This window comes from Protopterus annectens, chromosome 12.part0, assembly GCF_019279795.1.
Source record: "Protopterus annectens isolate FY-2018-M chromosome 12.part0, PAN1.0, whole genome shotgun sequence".
In the NCBI taxonomy this organism is placed as follows: Eukaryota; Metazoa; Chordata; order Ceratodontiformes; family Protopteridae; genus Protopterus; species Protopterus annectens.
The window spans coordinates 506,383,876-506,406,513 of NC_056746.1; the positions used below are offsets into that span (position 1 = coordinate 506,383,876).

The 22,638-nt window shown below is 38.1% G+C and overlaps 1 protein-coding gene across 3 annotated transcripts in view; it reads right to left on the reverse strand.

The window, feature by feature from the left end:
- VWA3A (von Willebrand factor A domain containing 3A) overlaps positions 1–22,638 on the reverse strand; it is a 2,208,650-nt gene that overhangs the window by 1,895,366 nt on the left and 290,646 nt on the right. For all 3 annotated transcript variants that reach the window (XM_044089639.1, XM_044089638.1, XM_044089640.1), the window contains one exon: positions 17,910–17,964. In XM_044089639.1, the coding sequence (XP_043945574.1) occupies positions 17,910–17,964 (55 nt within the window). The remainder of the gene's footprint in view (positions 1–17,909; positions 17,965–22,638) is intronic.

Below are 22,638 nucleotides of genomic sequence, written 5' to 3' on the forward strand. Positions count from 1 at the left end.
ACGAATATTAGATTTTTGACAACATATTCTTTAGATTCTAAATTTATTAGGGACATCCTTACTAAAAATCGGGCCTTCATTTTGGAAGATAATGCTCGCATTTTCTTTTATCAAGTTCTTTTCATGTGGGAAGTTTTCATAAGCCATACAGTTGACAGACCGAAGTGAAAAGCAAAGTCTCAATATTTGGGCTGACAACAAGAAAGTCCTGGGGATTTTCATGCCCATCCTTCTCTTAAACGGTCATAGGTTCATACTAAGCTTACAGTCATATCACCCAGTACCAGTAGGAAACAAGAAGTGCCCCTCCCCCCCAGTAAGCAGACTTTCTCCACATATTCCTGGTGAAAATTTGCTATTACCCATCCAGTTATCCAGACTGGTTTTAAAGGTTGCTAATGAAGTACTTTGCGTGACAGGCAAGGGTTGCCTATTCCAGAGATGAGGTATACATTGAGTTAGGTATCTGTCATGCTATCTGGTCTTGTTGATGCAGGTTTAGGTCTCTAGAATGGGTGTTTGCTTTATCACTTGTTCTATTTAAGTGAAGGAATTCAGAGTGCTGTGTCATTCATAGCACAGAAAGCTAAGCAAAGATCACCTCATTAGGAGTTTGTATGACACTGAATACAGTGTCAGCAATTTCAGTCTATCAGAGTAACTAATGGTACTAAGACCTTAAATCTTTTTGGTGAAGAAAGTTTGAGGATTCTCAAGCTAATTTAAGTTCTTGGTGAGGTACATACCAAAGGGTGCATTATATTTAATGATAACAGATGAATCAAGTGGGATTCTAACTTTTTTGAAACTTGATACTCCTCTTAGATGAAGTCGTTGATTATTTCAACAAACTCTTTTTAGATGCCCTCAATAGCCTAGCTCCAATGCATACTAAACAAACCAAAACTAATCATGCCCCCTGGTTAACAAAACAAACCAAACAAACTAACTTTCTGAGAAACAAAGCATGGAAAATATGCCTAACAGATAGAACAAAACAAAATGAACTACACTATAAACAACTCCATAACAAATCAAAAAAGCTAGTGATACAGGATAAAAAAAGATTATTTCTCCACCAAACTGTCTACCTCATACAATAATCCCCCAAAATTTTGGAAATCTGTCTCCTCTTTACTTAATCCAGGCACCATCCAAAACCCATCCCCTGCACCAGAAAAAACACCACAACAAATTTCCCAAGAGTTTAATACCTACTTCATCTCTACCATTCAAAATCTACTCAAAGACTGCCCATCTAGCCCTAATACACACCTTCCACTACCTACTGAACATACCCCTCCCCTTCGGATCACACTAATAATCAACCAGCAAACTCCTTCTCTATCCAGCTTGTACTCACCTCCCTGATCTTGAAACTCTTGAAAAAAAACTCAAAACTTGCTCACTGACTGCAGATAATCTTTCCCCTGAATACCTGCAACTAGCAGCTACTGCAATAGCATATCCAGTTACCATTCCCATAAATCACTTTCTCTGAATCCTATGTTCCCCTATTATGGAAAAAATCCATCATTTCCCCATTACATAAAGGGGGAAACTCTCATGATCTTTCTAACTACCGCCATATCTCTATACTCTCCTCACTATCGAAAATCTTGGAACAATGTGTTCACTCACAACTACTTAAACACCTATCTAGTAATGTTGTCCTATCTCCTACCCAGCATGGGTTTCGTGCAAGGCATAGCACTGTCACTACCCTACTCTCTTTCACTGGCACTGTCAACAAAGCCTTAGATGCAGGGCATCCTACCTCAGTTATCTTACTGTACCTATCTAAGGCTTTTGACACAGTGTCACATACTAAGCTAGAAAATCAACTATCAAGACTAGGCTGCTCCCCAAAATCCTTCAAATGGTTTACCTCTTACTTACAGAGCAGGGAGGTGGCTAAATGTACAATCCGATTACCAACCTACCAATATAGGAGTACCGCAAGGATCTATTTTAGGTCCACTAATGTTCAATGTTTTCATCAATGACCTGCACAAAGCCCTCCAAATCCAGAATCTCATCTAATACACCGACAAATAAACAGTGATACCCACCTCCAACAACTTCTCTGATCTCCTCACAGTTGCACAACAGGCTTTTATCTCTATTGAATCATGGCTTATTAATGCACAACTTATGCTAAACCCCCAAAAAACTAAACTTTTACTTTTCTCTACAAAATCACCAGACTCGGAATTCAAAATCATTGCAAAAGATGGCACACAAATAGAACTACTGAGGACAGCCAAACTACTAGGGATAACAATAGATAAACTCATTTACGAACTGCACATCCTAAATGCAATAAAGAAAATTCACTTCAAACTAGGCAAACTATATCGCCACAAACTCTATATGGATAAATATACCAAAACAAAACTAGCCAATACCCTACTCATCCCTTCCCTTCTATATGGTAGTGCCATTTTTACCAATCTTCACACAATCCTTAGTAATAAATTATAATCCTGCTACAATAAAGTAGCTAAATTCGCCTCCGAAAAAAAACACACCTCACTCATCACTGCCAAGCAATCACTGAACTAAAATGGCTGGAGTTTTCCCACCATCTACACTACACCAAACTAACCTTAGCCCACAAGCTAATCTGTAAACCTAATGAATGCCCTGCCCTCATTCAATCCTACAAACTTACACCCCTACAAGAACACTAAGATCTTCCTGTAAATTCATGCTTACTGTAACAAAACCCAACAAAAGAGCTAGACAATGTCTGCTCTCCCATTCTATCGCCAAACTATGGAATAACTGACCATCTGAAATAACCCAAATTCACTAGCCAAAAACTATCAAAGTAGCTCTAAAAACACATTACCAAAAGAATCCATCCTGCACCTGCATTAGAAGCAAACCACCTTAAACAGCACATTTTACCAAATTGTAGGCTGGCTAATGTATGTAACACCCATTCTTCACAATAATACTGTAAACTATACGGTCAACAAAGTACTGTATTATAGTCCATGCGTTTCTACTGATGTAACATCATATCCTATGTAATGATTCCCAGTGCATATTAATGCAAACCCTATGAATTGTAATATGTTTTACTGCCTGTTATATCTGTAATTCTTTTAAGCTTATGTTAAACATTGTCTCTCTCTAATGATTTGTGGAGCTTTTGTCCCTGGTCCTCCACTGAAAATGGGTCTCTGATCCAGTGGACTTTCCCAGTTAACAAATGCTAATAAAATAAAATATAAATAAATTGAGGAGATGTCATGAAGCATAAGCTGTGCAAAGTAGAAGGATTTTCTAACTCCCACAAAGACATGGAGGTAAAGGAGTGTCTGTTTTTAACATATGTAACAAAGTCCCTCATGACTGTCAAATTTAAGTGGAATGTTATCTATATTGTAGGCAGTAGAGGTATTAGATTTACCAAAGGAAACTATGCTGTGCTTCTTGGTGTTAAGGGTAAGCTTATAATTAATGCACCAGGTATTTGTTTGGTCTAGTACTTGCTGGAGAATTTGAGTATCAGAATGGGATGGGATGATGCTTGCATCCAATCGTTAGCAAACTTGGTTAGACAAAGTCCCTTAATATTGTTTTTTATGTCACAGAAATATATACCAAAGAGGAAATATACACCCAGAATAGAGCATTGTATGACACCATCAGTGGCATTTATATTTATTTTAGAGCAAATACACTTAATCTTAACACTATGAGTCATGCCAGACAGCCAATTACCTATCCAGCAAACTATGTATGAGTAAATGTTGAGTTGGGAGAGTCTCAATAATCCCAGCATGGGGGACAGAATCAAAGGCCTTAGCAAGGTCTAGATAAGCAGAATGGACTGTATGCGCATTATCCCTGGCCTCAGTAACACTTTCAAAGAATTCAACAAGTTGAGCAGGCACAATCTGCCTTTTATAAACATGAAGTGAAGAGTATTCAGGGATATAAGGTCACCTATATTATTGTTTTATATATATTATTGTTTTATATATATATATAAAATATATATATTATTATAGGTGTTTAATCGGTCAGCTATATGTTCCAAAGCCTTGCAAATAATACTAGTAAGACAGTGAGACTAATAGGCCTGTAATTCCCAGGCTCAGTAGAGGGACTACCTTTATGGAAGGACACCCCAATTGCCATTCTTTATGTCTTAGGGACATAACCAGTGGAAAGAACCAGGTTGAAGAGTTGATGAGGGAGTTTTTTTTAAGTGGGACTTTACACTTCTCTGCGCAGGCATCCATGGAAGTAGTGTTTTGAATTCTGGAAAATGTCAAAAGGCCTTGGTATAAATTGATCTCAGGAGGTGGAGTGTGAGAGAGAGTCGAGGGGACAGCGAGAAGGGTGGGTCAAGTGAAGTTTAAAGAGAATTTGTACGCAAGAATGCTAGCAATGACCCTGGGGTCAGAGAAGAAGGTATCATTTGAGATAAGTTCAATACAGAATTGTAGATTACTGTTAATATTAATAATATACTTGAAAACATTATGGTTATTTTTTATGAATTTTCTGCAATCCTAAAGTTCATAGTTGGCCTTATATTTATGGTAAGTTTGAGAGATTTATTATCAGTTTCAAATCCCTTTATAATGATGAAGTGGACATATTTTAATAACGAACAGGAGATTTTTCTTTTATTATAGAGTTACTTATATCTTAGTTTTGATTTACTATCATAATACTGAAGTAGACTCGGTCGAATGATCGTATCATCAACCCACATCCATGAAAAGTCACAATGCCGGAGTCCGATATTGTCGAATTACATCCAGAATTCGACTTAGGAACAAGCATTAACATGGGTTGGATATGGGTGAGATTTGTACTTCAACAATGTCACCGTTCAACTTCGTGCAAAGTGGATTCGAAAGAATCCACTTCAATATTATGATAATAAACCCTTAGTTACACCATATGGGTTTAGTTTGAAACTTGCCTTCATGCTTACTCTGGACTGGTACTGATGCCTCAATGTATGTATCCAAAAGGGAGTAAAATTCAGAGCTGTAAGCAGCATTCTTAGTTGCAAAATTTGTTGAGGAGCTGCACCATTTGTGACGGTTAATAATATCAGTAAATACCAAATAATTGGTCTTGGAGTAATTGTGAAAACAGAGTTATCAGGGGCCACAAAACAGGCTTTCATAGAAAAGATCACAACAGGATAGTTACATCAGACTAGGGAGGGGATAGCAAGTGAGCTGGAGCAATTGGGAGAAAAGTTTGTGAGAACATGATCAAGGAGATCAACACATCTGGTGGATAGAGGGACAATCTGATCAATTGCTTTGGCATTTACAAAATTTACAAATCTCTGGGCCTACCTGTTATTGGTAATAAATGTTGAAGTCACTCATAAGAAAAGTTTTTGGTTCGACCTGTAACTTTTCTAACTGGTTAAAGTATTCTGCATGCTCAGAAGTTGTTATAGATGGTATATATAATTAGCTATAATGTGGTATTTATACTGAGTGACACTACAGTTCGAGAACTGTATCAGATGAAATCAGGTAATAAACAATGAAATTGTAATAAATATAGATACTCCCTTACAGTTTCCAGTGGATCTGAATCTATGATAAGTATAGTATCCTAGAATGCAGGGAGTACTGTCACTCCAATGGAACCAGGTTTCTTTAATTGCATGAATATTGATGTCCTTGAGGTTAAGGAAGACCTAAAATTCAGAGATTTTGTTGTTTAACCTTCTGGCATTCAGCAGCACTGCCTTGATATTATCCAGGATGGAGTTTACCATGTTGTCCGTCAGATGACCTCTGCCCAAAACGGCTTGGTGGGGAAGCAGAACTTTTAGCCAGTATGTGAAAAACAAGTGGAGAAAGACGCAAGTCATCCCAGGTGAAGCAGGTGGGTCTACTGATCATTTTATCCCATGCAGATACATACTGGATCCCTCTAGAATGATACCAATTTACTAGTCGATTACTGAATCCAATTATTTTATCCTTGAATTTAGGCATCATTCTTGGTGGTAATAGAATACTGCTTAATGCAAGAGTCTTGGCCTCTTCAAAGACTTGAGCAGATTGCTCAACAATGTCTCTCTGCATCTCTCACAGTATGGAATGCTTAAGATCAGTCATCCCTGCATGGGCAACTACAAGGTTGTAACTGTATCTGGGTCAGTGCAGGGACCTAAGGGACCTAGTGAAATCCCTAATCCTTGGACCATGCAGGGAAATAACTGTCAGCCTATTCTTAGCCAACCTGGTATTTGTTGCAGATGTGCATTTTATAATGGAGTCACCAATGACTAAGACATTTCACTGTAAGCATATGGGGCCTTAAGGGTACAGGCTTACAGTACACGTGACTCACAAGAGCAGGTGTGGGTGCCAATGTAGGAATGGTATTAGTATCTGTGTAAAGTATCTGAGGTAAGCTAGCAAGATGTATAGGAGGCTCATGAAGGTTAGGCAAGGATTTCTATACAATCTCAGCATAATGCCTCTTACTATATCGTGGAGCTTTATCTACATTTGCTTAACTGTTTTAGTGTAAAATTTTCACTGTATTCATCTTCAATTTCGTAAATTTTTCTTGCTTACTTGTACTGTGGAGCTTTTCTTCCTGAGCCTCCGCTGAAAAAGGGCTTTTGCTCAGAGGACCATCCCGATTAACAAATGTCAAATAAATAAATAAATAAATAAATAAATGTGCCTGCCATGCAGTTTACTGACAGTGAGTAGGATGGAGAGATTAGCCCTCCAGTTTAGATAAACAGATAAATCTTTCACAGGTGGAGCCAGTATATGTTATAAGAATGGGTTACACAGCCTCAGAAAACTGAGTGCTAACAGGTTAAATGAGGAAGAGCCTAAAGCAACTGGGAATCCATGTTGACAGGCATTGTTTTTCTTTTTATTTTCGAGTGACTATTAATTGCACAGATTACAGCTAACAAAATCAACAAAGAATATATGGTATAGATCTAAAATCAATCAAAAAACGTGACTGTTGAGGACACACAATGGATAGCCAGCTTAGTTACAATACCAAACAGGTTCAATTTTGATTTAAATTTTGTCTGAGGAAAATTTGCTTACACCTGCAATGAGCTGTGGGTGCTCAATAACATGGGTATATGGAAAACAATGGAAAGGTAACTGAATAAATCTGTTTAAGGGGAGTGCTTCCTCAAAAAGGTACTTTTGTGCTTACTACAAGGTCCCATGAAGGAAGAGTGGGAGGAAAGTCCATTGCCAAATAAACATATAGAGTGGACAATTTAAGAGACACTAGATTTAAGAAAATAAGAGGAAAGGGGTGGGAGGAAAAACAATGCAGATTTGTCTTGGAAGCTACGGAATGTTTTATTTTCCTTTAAATAGAAAAAAAAATGGTATCTAGCTTCTCCCACAGCTCACAGGTAATTAGCTTCCAAATCCTATGACTCACTAGGAGTCACATGTTATGTACTGCTTTACATTCTCATACTTGGATCATTGGTTGGACGTACAATGCATGAGGAAGGCACCAAAGCTGTGGTAAGCTGGTCAGACATACAGTATCTTTGGTGGGATACTTCTCTTATGTAAGCAATGCTATGACAGTTATCAGTGAAGGACAACAAAGTGAAGGATAACAGTAAATACAATAAATGGCTTATAGGACTAAATTATTAGTGGGAACTGTCTGCAGCTAAGGTCAAGAGAATTTAACATATACTTAAAAACAACATCATTCTAAAAATCTAAAAACTTTAGACTGTATCCAATCACCCACTCACAGATTTCTGTAAATTTTTAAAGAAACAATCACAGCTATGAATCCCTTTCAAAGTCTCGATAACGCAAGATACATAATTTTTCTTTTGGGTATTCACATAATGCAATAATATTCTTAAATAGGAAGCTGTTCAGAAAAGACATAACCAAATCAAAAGAGTGCAGCAGGGGGCAAATGCCACAATATAAATGCCAAGTAAGTGAGACATTACAAGCTTCATAACCGAGCAATTAGTACTGGCCAGACTCTTTAAAATGGTAAATGGTAAATGGCAAGTGGTCTATAATGCCACAAAAATTGGTCTTAGAGGCATTTACTAAAAGGAAATAAAGTAAACAGAGTAGATGTGCAAGTCACAAAACCAGATAGCCTAGTGACAGCAGTTAACCAAACATTAAAGAATCCCCTGATAAATATGATGATCTCTTGGAGATTACCCTATTTTTCAACTCCTTTGTTCCTATTTTTAATATCTGCAGGTTGACAGGTATGGTTCAGACCATTCAAAGCATATGCTGTGACATTCCATATTAAAGACAATTTAGAATTGTCTACCCAAGCTACATGTCTGACTCCAGTGAGGTTACAGAAATCCCTTCTTGAATGATTCAAGAAGGGACCTTCCAAATCAAAAGTGATGGGTGGAGATCCTATTTAGTGATTAAAAGTCCATAAATGCTATTAAAATGAATATCTAGAATTTGCCATTATTATCTGTGCACTATAGACTATATCATTGTGCTAGTTCAGAAAGCAAAGTGGCATTGTGTTGCAAACTGATAATACTAGCTATAGGGTTTTATTTATTTATTTGTATTTATTTTGTTAACAGGGTAAGTGAGCCAGTCAAGTCATGACCTGGGCCATAATGGCAAAGAAAATAATAAGTAAGAAATGCACTTAGGAATGCAAAGGGGAAAAAAGCAATAATGCCATTAAGGCATGCAGCAAAGACTACATGCACAAAACATAGCTAAGGAGTGAGAGTCAATTAGTAAAACATTAAATAACATTCAGAAAACTGCATATATTCTTAAATCTTAAATATATATACAAGGTAGAGGATTTGAACTTCACTATAAATACAGAATTGTATGCAAGCATATTGCACAGCTCACTGCACAGTAAGACATTACTTCAGTATACTGGACTAGGAAATGTCTTGTAAGTGTTGCATGGCTATATTAATACTAAAGTCAACAATGTCACCTACCACTACATCTATTGTGTCCTGAATAATTTTATTGTAAATAGTCATAGTAAAAAAGCTATATAACTAATGACCTTTGAAAATTAACATGTAACGTATGATACAAATCATGGGGCCTAATCCTACTAATACTACTAATATTCTCTTCCTTTGGTTCAGATTAAAACAGAAAGTGGATATGCAGATCTATACATGTTCAGGATTTGTATGTGTAAATACATACCTGATGGGAATGCAACTGTGTATATGCAGTAAGAACTAGACTGGAAGGATAGGTCTGGACTCTGTATGTCTACCAATGGGTAAATGATGATTTAATTGCACTTCATTTTAATGAAATAAAAACGAAACAAAGGAAGTGCAGACCAAGGGATAAATACTCCGTTGCTGAATAAATATAACTGACTGAAATAATGTAACAAGTAAGCAACGGAGTAAACCAGGCAGGTACCAGGCCAAAAACTGCAATAACTAAAGCAAAAAGGCACAGTCACTAATTACTCCAGTGGATAAAAACAGGCATCAAGATAAAGAACACAGTCACATAGTCCTCAAATAATAAAAACAATCCAGGGTATTTATTGCAACAGAAGGTAAGCGCTTTCGCAGTTAAGCTTCATCAGACCAAACACAAAATACTAAAATGCACTCCATTTAAACAAATGGTAATGAGACATCACCCAATCACAAGGACACATTAATTAAAATAATTAAAGCTAATTAAAGCTAAAAAAAACAGCATTCTCTTACAAGTACTATACAAACAAAAAATACAGAGAATAAATGTATATAAAAGAGTGTGTATAATAAATATACATAAATATATGTACTGCACTGTTAGTACTCTCATGTACAAAACTAAAAAAACAAATAGAAAACAACAACAGCTATATACTGTTTACTTCTGAAGCCTTCTTTTCTTTAATAAGGGCTTAATAGAAGCCCTCTCATTCAGACCTCTACCTCTATCTGCACGGAGCATGATAATCCAACAAGTCTCCCTATGTTCCGTGTGTGTAATAATAATATCACCTTCCCTAACACTGGGGGAAATGGTCTCAATGACTCTAAAATTAAATGTGTGAGATTCTCCCAGTCCCAGGACATGTTTAGAGAGTGCATTGTGTGTAGAACCCTTCCTAATGTGATAGATGTGCTCCCTCATCCTATCACGCAGCACCCTGTTGGTCTTACCAACATAAAAGGAGCTGCAGGTAACACACACTGCTAAATAAACAACATGGAGTCATGCAGTTCACATGAGCATGAAAAGTAAATTCTCTGCAGAGATCTGGATGATGAAAAGTATCAGAAGTATTAATAAAAGAACAAAAATTACAATCACCACATGGCATAATGAAACCAGAAGTAAAGGCCGTAGTGCTTGATCCTTTATCATAGCAAAGAAGCTTCTTCAAATTTTTTCGGTTCTTAAATTGAAACCTGGGTTTATCACCGACAATCTTACCAATATCATCATCTGATCAATAAGCCTGACCAGTCTGATCTGTACGGCTATGGAGCAAATCATTATGGAACTCATAAATGGAGAGATTGGGAACCTCCAGTCGCTGGACCCCACACAGTTCGGCTTCGTCAAGGGCAGATCATGCCTCCTGAACCTGGTGGATTTCTTTGAGACAGTTACTCAGGCTATAGATAAGAGAAAGGAGGTACACACGGCTTACCTTGACCTTGCTAAAGCATTTGATACCATTCCCCATTCAGGTATTATTGATAAGCTCACCAGCCTGGGCATAAACCCTTACATCACAAGATGGATAGCAAACTGGCTCTCAGACAGATCCCAGAGTAGCGGGATCTATGTCCGGATCCAGACCAGTAACGAGTGGTGTGCCTCAGGGCTCTGTCCTGGGGCCCCTCCTGTTTGGCATATACTTCTCAGAAGTACAGGCAAGCATGGAAGAGCTGTGGCTGACTAAGTTTGCGGACGACTGCAAACTGGGTGCTATAATAGAGTCTCTGGTCGACATGGAGATCCTCCAGAAGGGCCTAAATGAGACTGATGCATGGTGTCAAGGCCATGGTCCCAGCTAAATGCAAAAAAATGCATAGTAATCCCCTTTGGAAAAAACAGAGTACCCGCAAACTACAACATAGGAGGTAATCCCCTGAAATCTGAAGAAGAAATAAGGGATCTAGGGACCCAAGTAGATAGTCAGCTTTCCTTTGATAACCATGTTGCCAAAGTGGTTAGAAAATCCTTCTATGTGACCCATCTGATCACGAAAGGGTTCGCATCAAGATCTAAGGATGTAATGGTGCCCCTCTACTCTTCCCTCATCAGACCCATTATTGAGTACAATGCACCAATTGGAATGTACCTGGCTAGACATCTCCATCAGCTGGAGAGACCACAGAGGTACCTAACCAAGAGGATTACTGGCCTCAAACAGATGCCCTATGCAGCATGATTGAAAAAGCTAAGACTGTTCTCTGTTGCATACCGCTTTCTAAGAGGCGATCTCTGTCTAACGTACAGAGTCATGTCCAACCCAGAATTGTTGAACATGCTCCATCTTAGCAAAACCAAATCTACTCGAGCTACACGCTCTAGGGATATAAACCTCAACACAACAATGAATAGAACATGCTGGAGGGATAGATTCCCTTCACAGAGACTTCCCTTACTATGGAACAGAGTCCCGATCTACATAAGACAGAGCCCCTCACGATCACTCTTCAAGAGGAACCTTGATGAGTGGATGGGTAACAGAAAGTTCACACCGGGGATCACACCAACAGCACTACTAGATAGGGGCCAAGGGTACTAGCTGCTAGTACAAGGATCTAGGGAACTACTAAAGGGGCGGTGAATACCGCACAATGTGGCTGGGCTAATATATGCCTTCGGGCAGATAGCCCAGTACCAACCAATGAACCTATCTACCTGTATCATTGGCCAGTGCAGTGAAAACAGGCTAGTGATATCTCTATGGTCACTAGTATAAAAAAGGGGATCCTAATTCCACTTGTGCCCATACTGGGCTCATTACCACTAATTGCACCTGTCTCACATACTGGTCCAAAATATGGGCATGCTGTTGTAGACCTTAACTGATCTATATTGGACCAATGTCTATTAATCTCATCGAGGCTGTACCCCCCCCCCCCAGCCAATAACTTCTTTTCTAAACTTCACATCTTTTCCAAAAAATGAGCCATAGTAGGGTTTAATCTAGAGGCCCTCATTCCTTGTCTTTTTATCAGGTTCCGAAAAATGTATCCGGGGTGCATGCTGGACCTGAACAGAAAAGCATTCCTATGACATGTTTTACGATGGACACCAGTGTTAATAGTATGGTCATGTAGTTTCTCAATATAGAGATCTAAGAACTCAATGCGAGTAAATGACCAGTTAAATGCAAACTTCAAACAGTTAGTCAAACCATTCATGGTCTCATGAAAATCCACTAAGCTATCCAATGAACCTCTCCATATCAGAAACAAATCATTGACAAAACGCCGATAAAATAGGACATGCTCCCTGAAACCCTCAGTAGTAAACAAGATGGTATTCTCCCAGTGTTAGGGAAGGTGATATTATTACACACAGGGAACATAGGGAGACTTGTTGGATTATCATGCTCCATGCAGATAGAGGTAGAGGTCTGAATGAGAGGGCTTCTATTAAGCCCTTATTAAAGAAAAGAGGACTTCAGAAGTAAACAGTATATAGCAGTTGTTTTCTATTTGTTTTTTTTTTTATTTTTGTACATGAGAGTACTAACAGTGCAGTACATATATTTATGTATATTTATTATACACACGGTTTTATCAGGGGCGGCTCGTGCTATAGGACTGCGGGACTGCAGCCCCTCCACCTGTAAAATGGGTCCCCCACCTGTAAAAAATCATTTAAATAAATTCCCCATTCCCCGAATATATTAAAATAAAAAATTCTCAGTCTCTGCACATACGTGCTTAGTTCCTGACTGCTGTGTTAGGCAGACCAGAACTCCAAGCACGCATGTTCAGGCATTCTGAGCTCCAGACTGCTCTGTTATGCAGTCCGAATAGGGAAGGCAAGAAACTCCACCCTTCCAGCCCAGAGGTCTGTGCGGTGACAACCTCACCCATAGGCTGGACCAACAGCAGGAGGCTGCAGCCTCCTCACATCTTGCAGGAGACCCAACACCATGCACAGGTTATGGAGGGTGTGTATATGTGTATATGTGTGTGTGTGTATATGTGTATATGTGTGTGTGTGTATATGTGTATATGTGTGTGTGTGTATATGTGTATATGTGTGTGTGTGTATATGTGTATATGTGTGTGTGTGTATATGTGTGTGTGTATATGTGTGTGTGTATATGTGTATATATGTGTATATGTGTATATGTGTATATGTGTATATGTGTATGTGTGTATGTGTGTATGTGTGTATGTGTGTATGTGTGTATGTGTGTATGTGTGTATGTGTGTATATGTGTATGTGTGTATGTGTATATGTGTATGTGTGTATGTGTGTATGTGTATATATGTGTATGTGTGTATGTGTATATGTGTGTGTATGTGTGTATGTGTATATGTGTGTGTGTGTGTGTGTGTGTGTGTGTGTGTGTGTGTGTGTGTGTGTGTGTGTGTGTGTGTGTGTGTGTGTGTGTGTGTGTGTGTGTCCCTGTAGCTTCATGGTAGTGGGTAGAGAATAAGGCTTGAACCCTGTACCTTGGGCCCAAGTGACAAGAGCCTGAATTCCCTACCCACCACCATTTGTAAAACATTTGCAGATTTTTGCCTCATATTTGTTCTGTTACTCATAAAATCTGTGGTTTCTGTATTTTTGTTACTTTACTTAACACAGCCAGTAGTGCAGTAGTAGCAGTGTTGCCTGACAGCTACGGGTTGTCTGGTTTGATTCTTGGCTGGGGTGCCTTCTGTGTGGAGTCTGCATGTCCTCCCCGTGTTTGTGTGGGTTTGCTCTGATGTCCTCAGTGGGTATTTGTCCCCATTTTTGGACTGTATTCCCCCATTATTGGCTTTGTCCAGGATTTTTGTGCCAAGATTGAGAGCTATGGTGATAACTGAACTGACTGAATATGTTTGGGGGCTGTATTTCCCCATTATTGGCTTTGTTCAGGTGTTTTGTGCTAAAATGTTGACAGCTATGGTGAGAACTGAATTCACTACATGGTAGCCATTTAAGTTTCAGTCTTCCTTTCTTTCATAAAAATAGATGATTTGGCATAGTGGTATGGTGCTCTGGCTGTTTTGCACAGGGTCCTGGGTTCAATACTTGGCAGTGAAATGTATGGTGGTAACACAGCATTTTATTCTAGCAACTTTCCAACATTATACAAGCAATGTTTAAAATGTGTCCCTGGTTTTTGGGCTTTTGTCCCCCCCCAAATAAATTTTGGCTTTTTCCAGATTTCTTGTGCTGCAAAGTTCAGAGATACAGCTGGGTGTCGAGTAGATTTTACAAGGAGCTGGGAGCTGAGAGCTGCAGGGGAACAAATGTTTAGTGCTGCATATGCCGAGTCTGCTACATTGCACAACAAATAACACAACATGTAGTGTACTTGCTTTAGATTGCAGAAGGCTGTGGGTTCTACTCCCACAGTAGGTAGCTCCATTGCTGATCCTGTACTCTGTTGTAAGGGATGGATGCTGCAGTCCTCTTTGGCAAAGATACCTAGTAACTATGAACCTGTTATCAGTTTGCCATCCATTCCCTATTGTGATAGTACTAGCATCATCATTTTTTTAATGCAACATAGGCAATTTATTTCTCAAGGGCAACAGACACTATTTGGAGATGAAACAATGACATATAAAGTTGTGTGCTAGCAGTAACCTCTTCATTAGTTAACAGATTTCTTTAATGTGGAATTATTTAGATGACTTTTACTTCTTCAGAGATTGTGCATATTTACTGATACTGGTAGACTGTAGAATTTTGAGTAGACTTTTATGATGGAAATGTTCTGAATTGGGCAGTTTTGTCATTATTGGTGCATGCATTGTTTCGTTGTTTACTGGAAAAATGTTCAAAACAATAAATTTAAAATGCCCTCTTTAACTGTACTGTATTGTACTGTATTGTACAATGAATATAATTTAATACAGTCAGGAAGGTGTATCAAAGAGCATGTGTGTGTTTTGTGTTCAAGGGGCCTATGATTTGAAAACAGCCCAAAATTATTCTTTATCTACCACTGGCAAAATGTATTTTCTTTGAATGTGGGTTTCAATGCTGTTTCAATGAATGTGAGTTTCAAGGGCAGAGAAGTTTTAATGCTAAGTTTATTTTCATTGCGAGACTGCATTGCTTTGTTTAGCAGATATCTATTAAGGTTTATGCTGTAAAAATATAAAATAAAACTTTCAAATAAAATCTATATCATCGCAGAAGTAAAGCAGTATGCACATTACAGTGTTTATGGCAAATGGGGCGAAATAACCAAGGAATGGGACAATGGAATGGCTGCAGGGGGGGGACGCCCCATTCAACCATGATTTTGTGAGGGGGGGCAGCAAACTCAGACATCCCTGGCTGAACTATACCTCTCAACTGTCCAGAATTTTGCAGAATGAATAGATTTTTGCTTCTTATTTTTGATTTGTTCCTCATACAATTTTTGGTTTTCTGCCTAATCATTTAGGAATGAAGTCACTAAATAATGGCAGACATCTGAGTTTCAAATTCCATACCCTTTAAAAAATCATACTAATGCAAGACCTACTACTATTCTATTATCTTTCTAAGTTTATAAGAGCAATATTTAAAAATTGTCTTTATTTTTGGGCCTGTGCCCACTTCTATGTATGGCTTTGTACAGATTTCTTGCTCTGAGGTATGAGTGTCAGAGCCATCACTGTCAGCCAGAGACATTTCAAACTGTGACCTACTTGTTGCACTCCACTCCCCATTGTAGTGGCTATGGATGTGTCCAAGCAAGACAAGGAGCAGTTATGCAGTTAAGTGTGCAGAGTATTCCCCCATCCAAGGTAGACCACAAGTATGACTGTGACTTTTCATCTGTCCTTGATTTTGCAGAATGTTCTGGTTTTCTGTCATATTTTTATACTGTTGATTTATGCTTCTTATTATTCAGAAAATGCATGCTGTTGCAGTTCCCTGTTGCTCTGTATTAAAGTAGCAATGCTTTAATGACCATCAGGTAAGCTTGTCAGAGATTGTAAGATGCAAGTAATCTTTAATAAGCATACTGTTAAAGAATTACCAACATTGAAAGCCTTTTCATTGTTGCCATGCAGAGAATATTTACATAACTAGATAACGTATAAGCCTTAGGTATTGAAATGCATATGACAATATTTGTAATAAAGGACAGGATTACAGTATTTTCAGAAGCTCATTACATTTGTTGGAGACTTGCAGTTATCTTTGCAGGCTTTACCCGTAAACTAAACAGAATGCCAATCTATCATGTGGAGTCCATAACTTGTGCAGTAATCCTTTAAGCAATTTATCTTGAGCTTGTTTCTTGTTCACTGTTCATTTTTTACTTTGATCATGTGTTCTCCATGAAACAAGTAGATAGTTGTCAGGCAGAAGGTTTTTTTGGATAAGAAACATTTTTACAAGTGGGGGTATCACAGAGATTGCTACTTTCAGCATGTTACTTGGTAATTTTATAAAGCTGAATATAAATTATAATTAGAACTGCAGTGCAAGGAGAAGTGGTTTGAGTTGAGTGCTGCTTGTTTTTTTATACTTGATTTTGACTGGCATTCCAGTAATGTATTTAAAAAGCAATTTATTTTTTCATGCCTCACAACCTTTGTGTTTCCATCTAGATATTAAGTAAGTTGTCACGTAGCCAATGCGTTGAAATATTTTTTTTTCTTCTACACTTCATTTTGTCTTGATTGGACTCTCATAATAATGGTTTGGCACCCAAGAGCTGAGTTGATATAAACATGATTAATGGATATACAGGGCAGCGTATTTAATTAAAGTTCCAGTTGTTGTGGTTTTGAGTATAGCTCCACCCCTTTCTAGTTGGTCACACCCCTTCCCATTGGCCCCACCAATTCAGCTGTCTCCTGCAGCCCCCCCCCTTTAATTTGAAGTCACCAGCCGCCACTGGGTTTTATATATATTTATTCTCTGTATTTTTTGTTTGTATAGTATTTGTAAGAGAATGCTGTTTTTTAGCTTTAATTATTTTAATTAATGTGTCCTAGAGATTGGGTGATGCCTCATTACCATTTGTTTAAATGGAGTGCATTTTAGTATTTTGTGTTTGGTCTGATGAAGCTTAGCTGCGAAAGCACTTACCTTCTGTTGCAATAAATACCCTGGATTGTTTTTATTATGAGGACTTTGTGACTGTGTTCTTCATCTTGATGCCTGTTTTTATCCACTGGAGGAATTAGTGACTGTGCCTTTTTGCTTTAGTTATTGCAATTTTTGGCCTGGTTCCTGCTTGGCTTACTCCGTTGCTTACTTGTTACATTTTAATGAAATAGTTAAGTAAGTCTGCCTTTTTCTACCAAATGTGGTGCAGCCTCAGAGGTAATTATATTTAGTAATGGAATGCAAGGGTGAAAACCCCTGGTATGGGAGTTTGGGGCTTATCCCAACTTCAGCCAAGGTAGATTTTTTTTTATATTTCTGTTCCATTAAATTCACTCTGTTCCTATGTCATGTGACCATATTTGTGTATCAAAAATATACACTATAATACCAAGGTAGCATATGCCTATTGTATTACACATTCCAGATTAGACTGTATATGTTTGTCAAACAATGTTGGACCAAAAATAGCCTCATCCTCAGAAGATTTGTTTCTCATATAACACAGCAATAGACAGCAACTCTGTACAAATTCAAGCGGCAGGCCACCGATTAAATTTTTAACTGAAGCCATATCTTCACTGTTGAGAAATATAGTCACAAGAGCTGAGTTGATATAAACATGATTAATGGATATACAGGTAATACCTTTCTGCTACCTTCCATCAGCCACCTCATCCGATTATGGTATAGTTCAATAGTTCTGAAAAATAAGAAAGAAATCATGCAGTTAAAATGGCAAGGCACCAGAACTTTTTAATATATTCCACAAGATGTCATCAATCTGTATAAGAAAGTAAAACTATATGATGTTTTAATGTCAGACTGATGGTTAATTATTTTGTTTTGTTAACCAGGGGTGGATTGATTCAAGGAACAGTTTTAGCCATGAGTCAGTCACATTGACTACAGAATCTCAAATTTATGTTAACAGTAATATACAACTCAACTGTGGGTACATTCAAACACTGGTAAATTACTGAAGGATCTGGTTATATTTACTTCAAATAAGTGCATTCAGATACAGTAATATTTCTTTGTGCTTTATTTATAATATAATGTTTCTGGATACATGAATGATCTATAAGTACAGCTTATAGTTTAAAATTAAATGCAAGACATTTTAGACTAAATCCTCAGTAGAAATAAACACTTGTCCACTATTTGCTATTTGTCGAATCACTAATAATAGTTACTGTGGTTGTAAAAACAACAGGAAGTTAAAAAATACAAAACTTCCAGACTTTCTGTGAGAAGTACATGATGTATGTGTTCAAAAGAGATGCTAATAAGAGAAGCAAGGTGTGACAGAAAGACACATTAACACTACTTATGAGCAAACATACAGTGGGGAGTACGACAATTGTAATGATAGATATTATAGCCTCACTGGTGACAGAAATTTGTGAAAGAATGAAAAGACTGTTACAGCATCTTGCTAAACCATAACTTAGCAAAAGAACAACATTTACAGTGCCAAAAACATATAGCTTTTGACAAATATGGCACTCTACAAAAACATGATCACGCTAACGTTCAGCAATATATTTTGGGTAAAAATGCAGATGTTGCCATGCAACAAGAAGTAACCTGCCCAATGTATTTAATGGAATCTTCACAATAGGAAGAGCATACATAAATTAGTACCAGCAGAAATAGCCCACAGGCTCTCACACAGGGCAGAAAGTAAAGCAGACTGAGACAGAAGGGCTAACAAGTTTGAGAGTCATTTTCAAGTTCATCTTTCAAAGAATGGGTGGATCCAATGATTTCACAATCCTGTGATTTCCCACCTACCTACCCAACCCTCTACCTGATGGTCACCATGCAGTCTATTTAAGCTGTCCCCTTACTAAGAGAGTTTTAGGCCACAAACACCCTATTTTAAAACATGACAGTCTGCATCTTTCTTTCCAGCATAATGAATCATCTCCCACATTCCACAATATTCTTTTTCCTAATAAAAGGAATCAAGCTCTCTCCCTTTTTCAAGGTCCCTGATGCACTTAAATGTTCAGTCATGTCTCCTCTCTCTCTTGTCCTTTTGCAGGTAAAACTCCAGCTCACAGAATCTTATCCCACAGTGTGTATTGTTAAGATATTTCATCAGGTGAATGATCCTTATTAGATCCTTTCTAGTAGCCTTTGCCATGCTTCAGATAAGGCGTCTAAAAATGAAGATAATACTCCAATAAGGCCTGGCCAAAAATCTGCACAAAGACGTGATTCTGGTAACTTCTGACCTCCTTGAGAGAATTCAGATGAGACATTATAGCCAAGTTGTAGACTGCCACAAACTATCTTAGAGAAATCAGGTTAGGTAGTGACAGCAACCAATCACAAGGAGCCTGCTGACATAGTAAAACCAGAATAAATCATATGTCCTCAGGTGGGGGCCACTGCACTTTGTGTACACAGTGTAATCCCCAATTTTGAAGTATATGGATGGATGGATGGAAGGAAGGCCATAATTTCCTGTAATAAGGCCATAAATAAACTTTATCTCATCAATAATTAACAAATAAATCTTTATTACTCCACTTAGAACTATCACCTCAACTTAAAACCTTCCAAACTTCTAAGGAAAATAATCTCTTAACTTTATACAAAAAAAAACTTTAGAGACCCCAAACCTTTCCTACGAAAATCCCTGAAGTGCAGTGCTTCACAACTTCAAGGGTGACCAATTAATTTTGTGTAACCCACAATTGTCAGTTTTTTGCTCCCTGCTCAGGATTCATAAGGATAAAAGCAATCCCAGATGTAGACCAATAGTATCAAAAGTTGGGGGTCCACTCCAGAAAGTGGGAATAGTTTTAGATACAGTATGTTACTTCAACCCCTTGTGATATCTCAGAATTCATATGTCAGATGTTAGAAAAATATGTACTTAAACATATATAGAACTGTTAGAAAAATATGTACTTAAACATATATAGAACTGTTAGAAGAATATGTACTTAAACATATACAGAATGTTAGAAAAATATGTACTTAGACATAGACATATATAAACTGTTAGAAGAATATGTACTCAAACATATATGTAGTGCAGAATTTAGAAATAGTATAATATGTAATGCATTTGATTCTATTTAACAATATGGCAGTAGAAATGATCTTGCATGTAATTGCTTGAAATTCAGCTGCAGTATGGTTAACCCCTGACCCTGGCAGTAGCCAGCTCAGCAAGCTTATGTCTTTCAGTAACTATAATCTGCTGGGTCAGAGAGAAATAAATATGTATGCATGTATATCTTTCTTCCTTCCACCGAGAAGGATGGCCTTGTGAACACTATCAGAGATAGTGTACAGCTGCTACCAGAGAGACAAAGGAACGTATTAAGAAAAGAACCGACCATTGTTTCGAACTAATCTAAGAGCCTTGGAAAGAGTAACATCTACAGAAAGACATTGTAATGGGCCAGGTGCCTCGCAAGGCTGTGTTATTCTCATGGGAAAGTTTTTAAAAACATTACCTAAGCATCTTCTTATGAATGAAGTATTATGGACTATAGTGATGTAAATGCCCTGAGACTGACCACGTCAGTAAGGTGGGCAAAAGCTGATTGCAAATGGTATATAATTGAGGGTATTTCCTGTATGGAGTCAGTCAAAACTCTATACTTGTTTTTGTATAGTTTTTTGCCTCCTAATGTACATTAGTAAAGCAATATTGTTTGAACCTGAGCATCCTGTGTTATTGACTGTCATTTTGAAAAGCCTAATGATTTTTACAGTCTGATTTTAACAATTTATTTGACATTTTGGTCCTTCTGAAGCCGGAATTCCCTTGGTAAGCTGCAGGTCAGAGTGCATGGGTGGTAATAAATCTGCAGGAGAAGCTGCCAAAACCAATGGTTCTTCTTGAGTGAAAAGACCTCCGACTGAATTGTTGTGTGTAAAGAGGCTGTCCACTTTCTGATCTGTGGCTGAAAAGCGGAAAACTGGATCCCAAGAAGAAAACGTGCAGTCATAAACGGGAGGCTCAGGTAAGCAGAGTTTCCCTCTTTGTCTTTGTTTTAGATCAGGGACCAGGTTACACTGTACTGTTATTGAGATTTGTGATAGCAGGACGAGAACATATTGAAGTACTGTATGTTGACTCATAGATCAAGAAAAAAAACAAAGCAAAGTAAACAGTCATTCTAGACACTACTGTGGATATAGGGAAAAAGATACCACGTGGTACAAGAGAAGGGTTACGTAACAGTCTTTTTTTAGACATGGGAAATCAGTGCACTAAAAGATCGTGAGATCCGCCTTTGATGGATGATGCGAAATATATGCAATTGCAGAGAGCAGATAACGTGAGATATTTTGCAAAATGGGTTAAGAAATATGAATTTGATGGTAAATTAGACAAAATTTCATTAGTGAAACTTTTGAAACAGTTAAAATCTGACGCAGAAGGTCAGGCAAAAAAACAACGACAGTTGGGTATTCCTCAAGCACACAGGTGGATTGAGGAAGTAAACCGAAGGGAACAGAAGGTTAAAAATGCGAAAGCATTATTCTTAGATAAAGAAGATAATAATATAGTAGTAGCGACGGCCCCTCCCCCTCCGCCACCACCGATACTTTACCCAGGATATGAAGCGGGAGGACAGGCTGGTTCCCCCCCCCACGTTATCCTGAGGCAACAGGGGCATTTAAACAACCATTTTTAAGAGAACCTATTGAGACTAGATCCCGAACACATAAAACACTTAGGGGCACTCAAATGAGGGACTCACTAGAAGAGAGTGAGGAAATTTGTCCATTAATTGAAGTACCGAACCCTCAGGCAGGACAGGAAGGCCAGGACCCAACCCTCTTAGTATATAGTCCATGGACACCGGAAGATATCCGGAAGGCTACAGAGGGGATTCCCCATCCGAAAATTAATCATGAAAAGTTTATACAAGACTTACAAGGTATGCGACTGAGTTACCACTTAAATGGGGAAGAAGTAGAGAAAGTTATTAGACAAATTATTGGCCCAGACTGGCACATGGTTTGTGGCACCTGGAATGCGCGTGACGCGCAACTCAAGCCCCTCCTACATAGTGACGCAGAGTTAGACACTAGGTTGAAGGGTCTTACGGACCGAATTACTGAAAAATGGAAACCTAGAGCAGATTGGACCTGTATTAATCAGTGTATACAACAGGACAATGAATCTGTGGATGGATACTTTGGTAGATTATTAGAATGTTTTAATAACCATAGCGGTATGCCTATTCCCGAAAATCAGAAAAATTATAGCTCATATGAACAACAATTGAAAAATGCATTTTTAAAAGGTTGCATTGCCCCTATCAGTAGCTTTATTACAAAGCATATGATAGATCATCGAACGAGTAGGCTACAAGCCTTACTGGAGTATGCTAGGCAT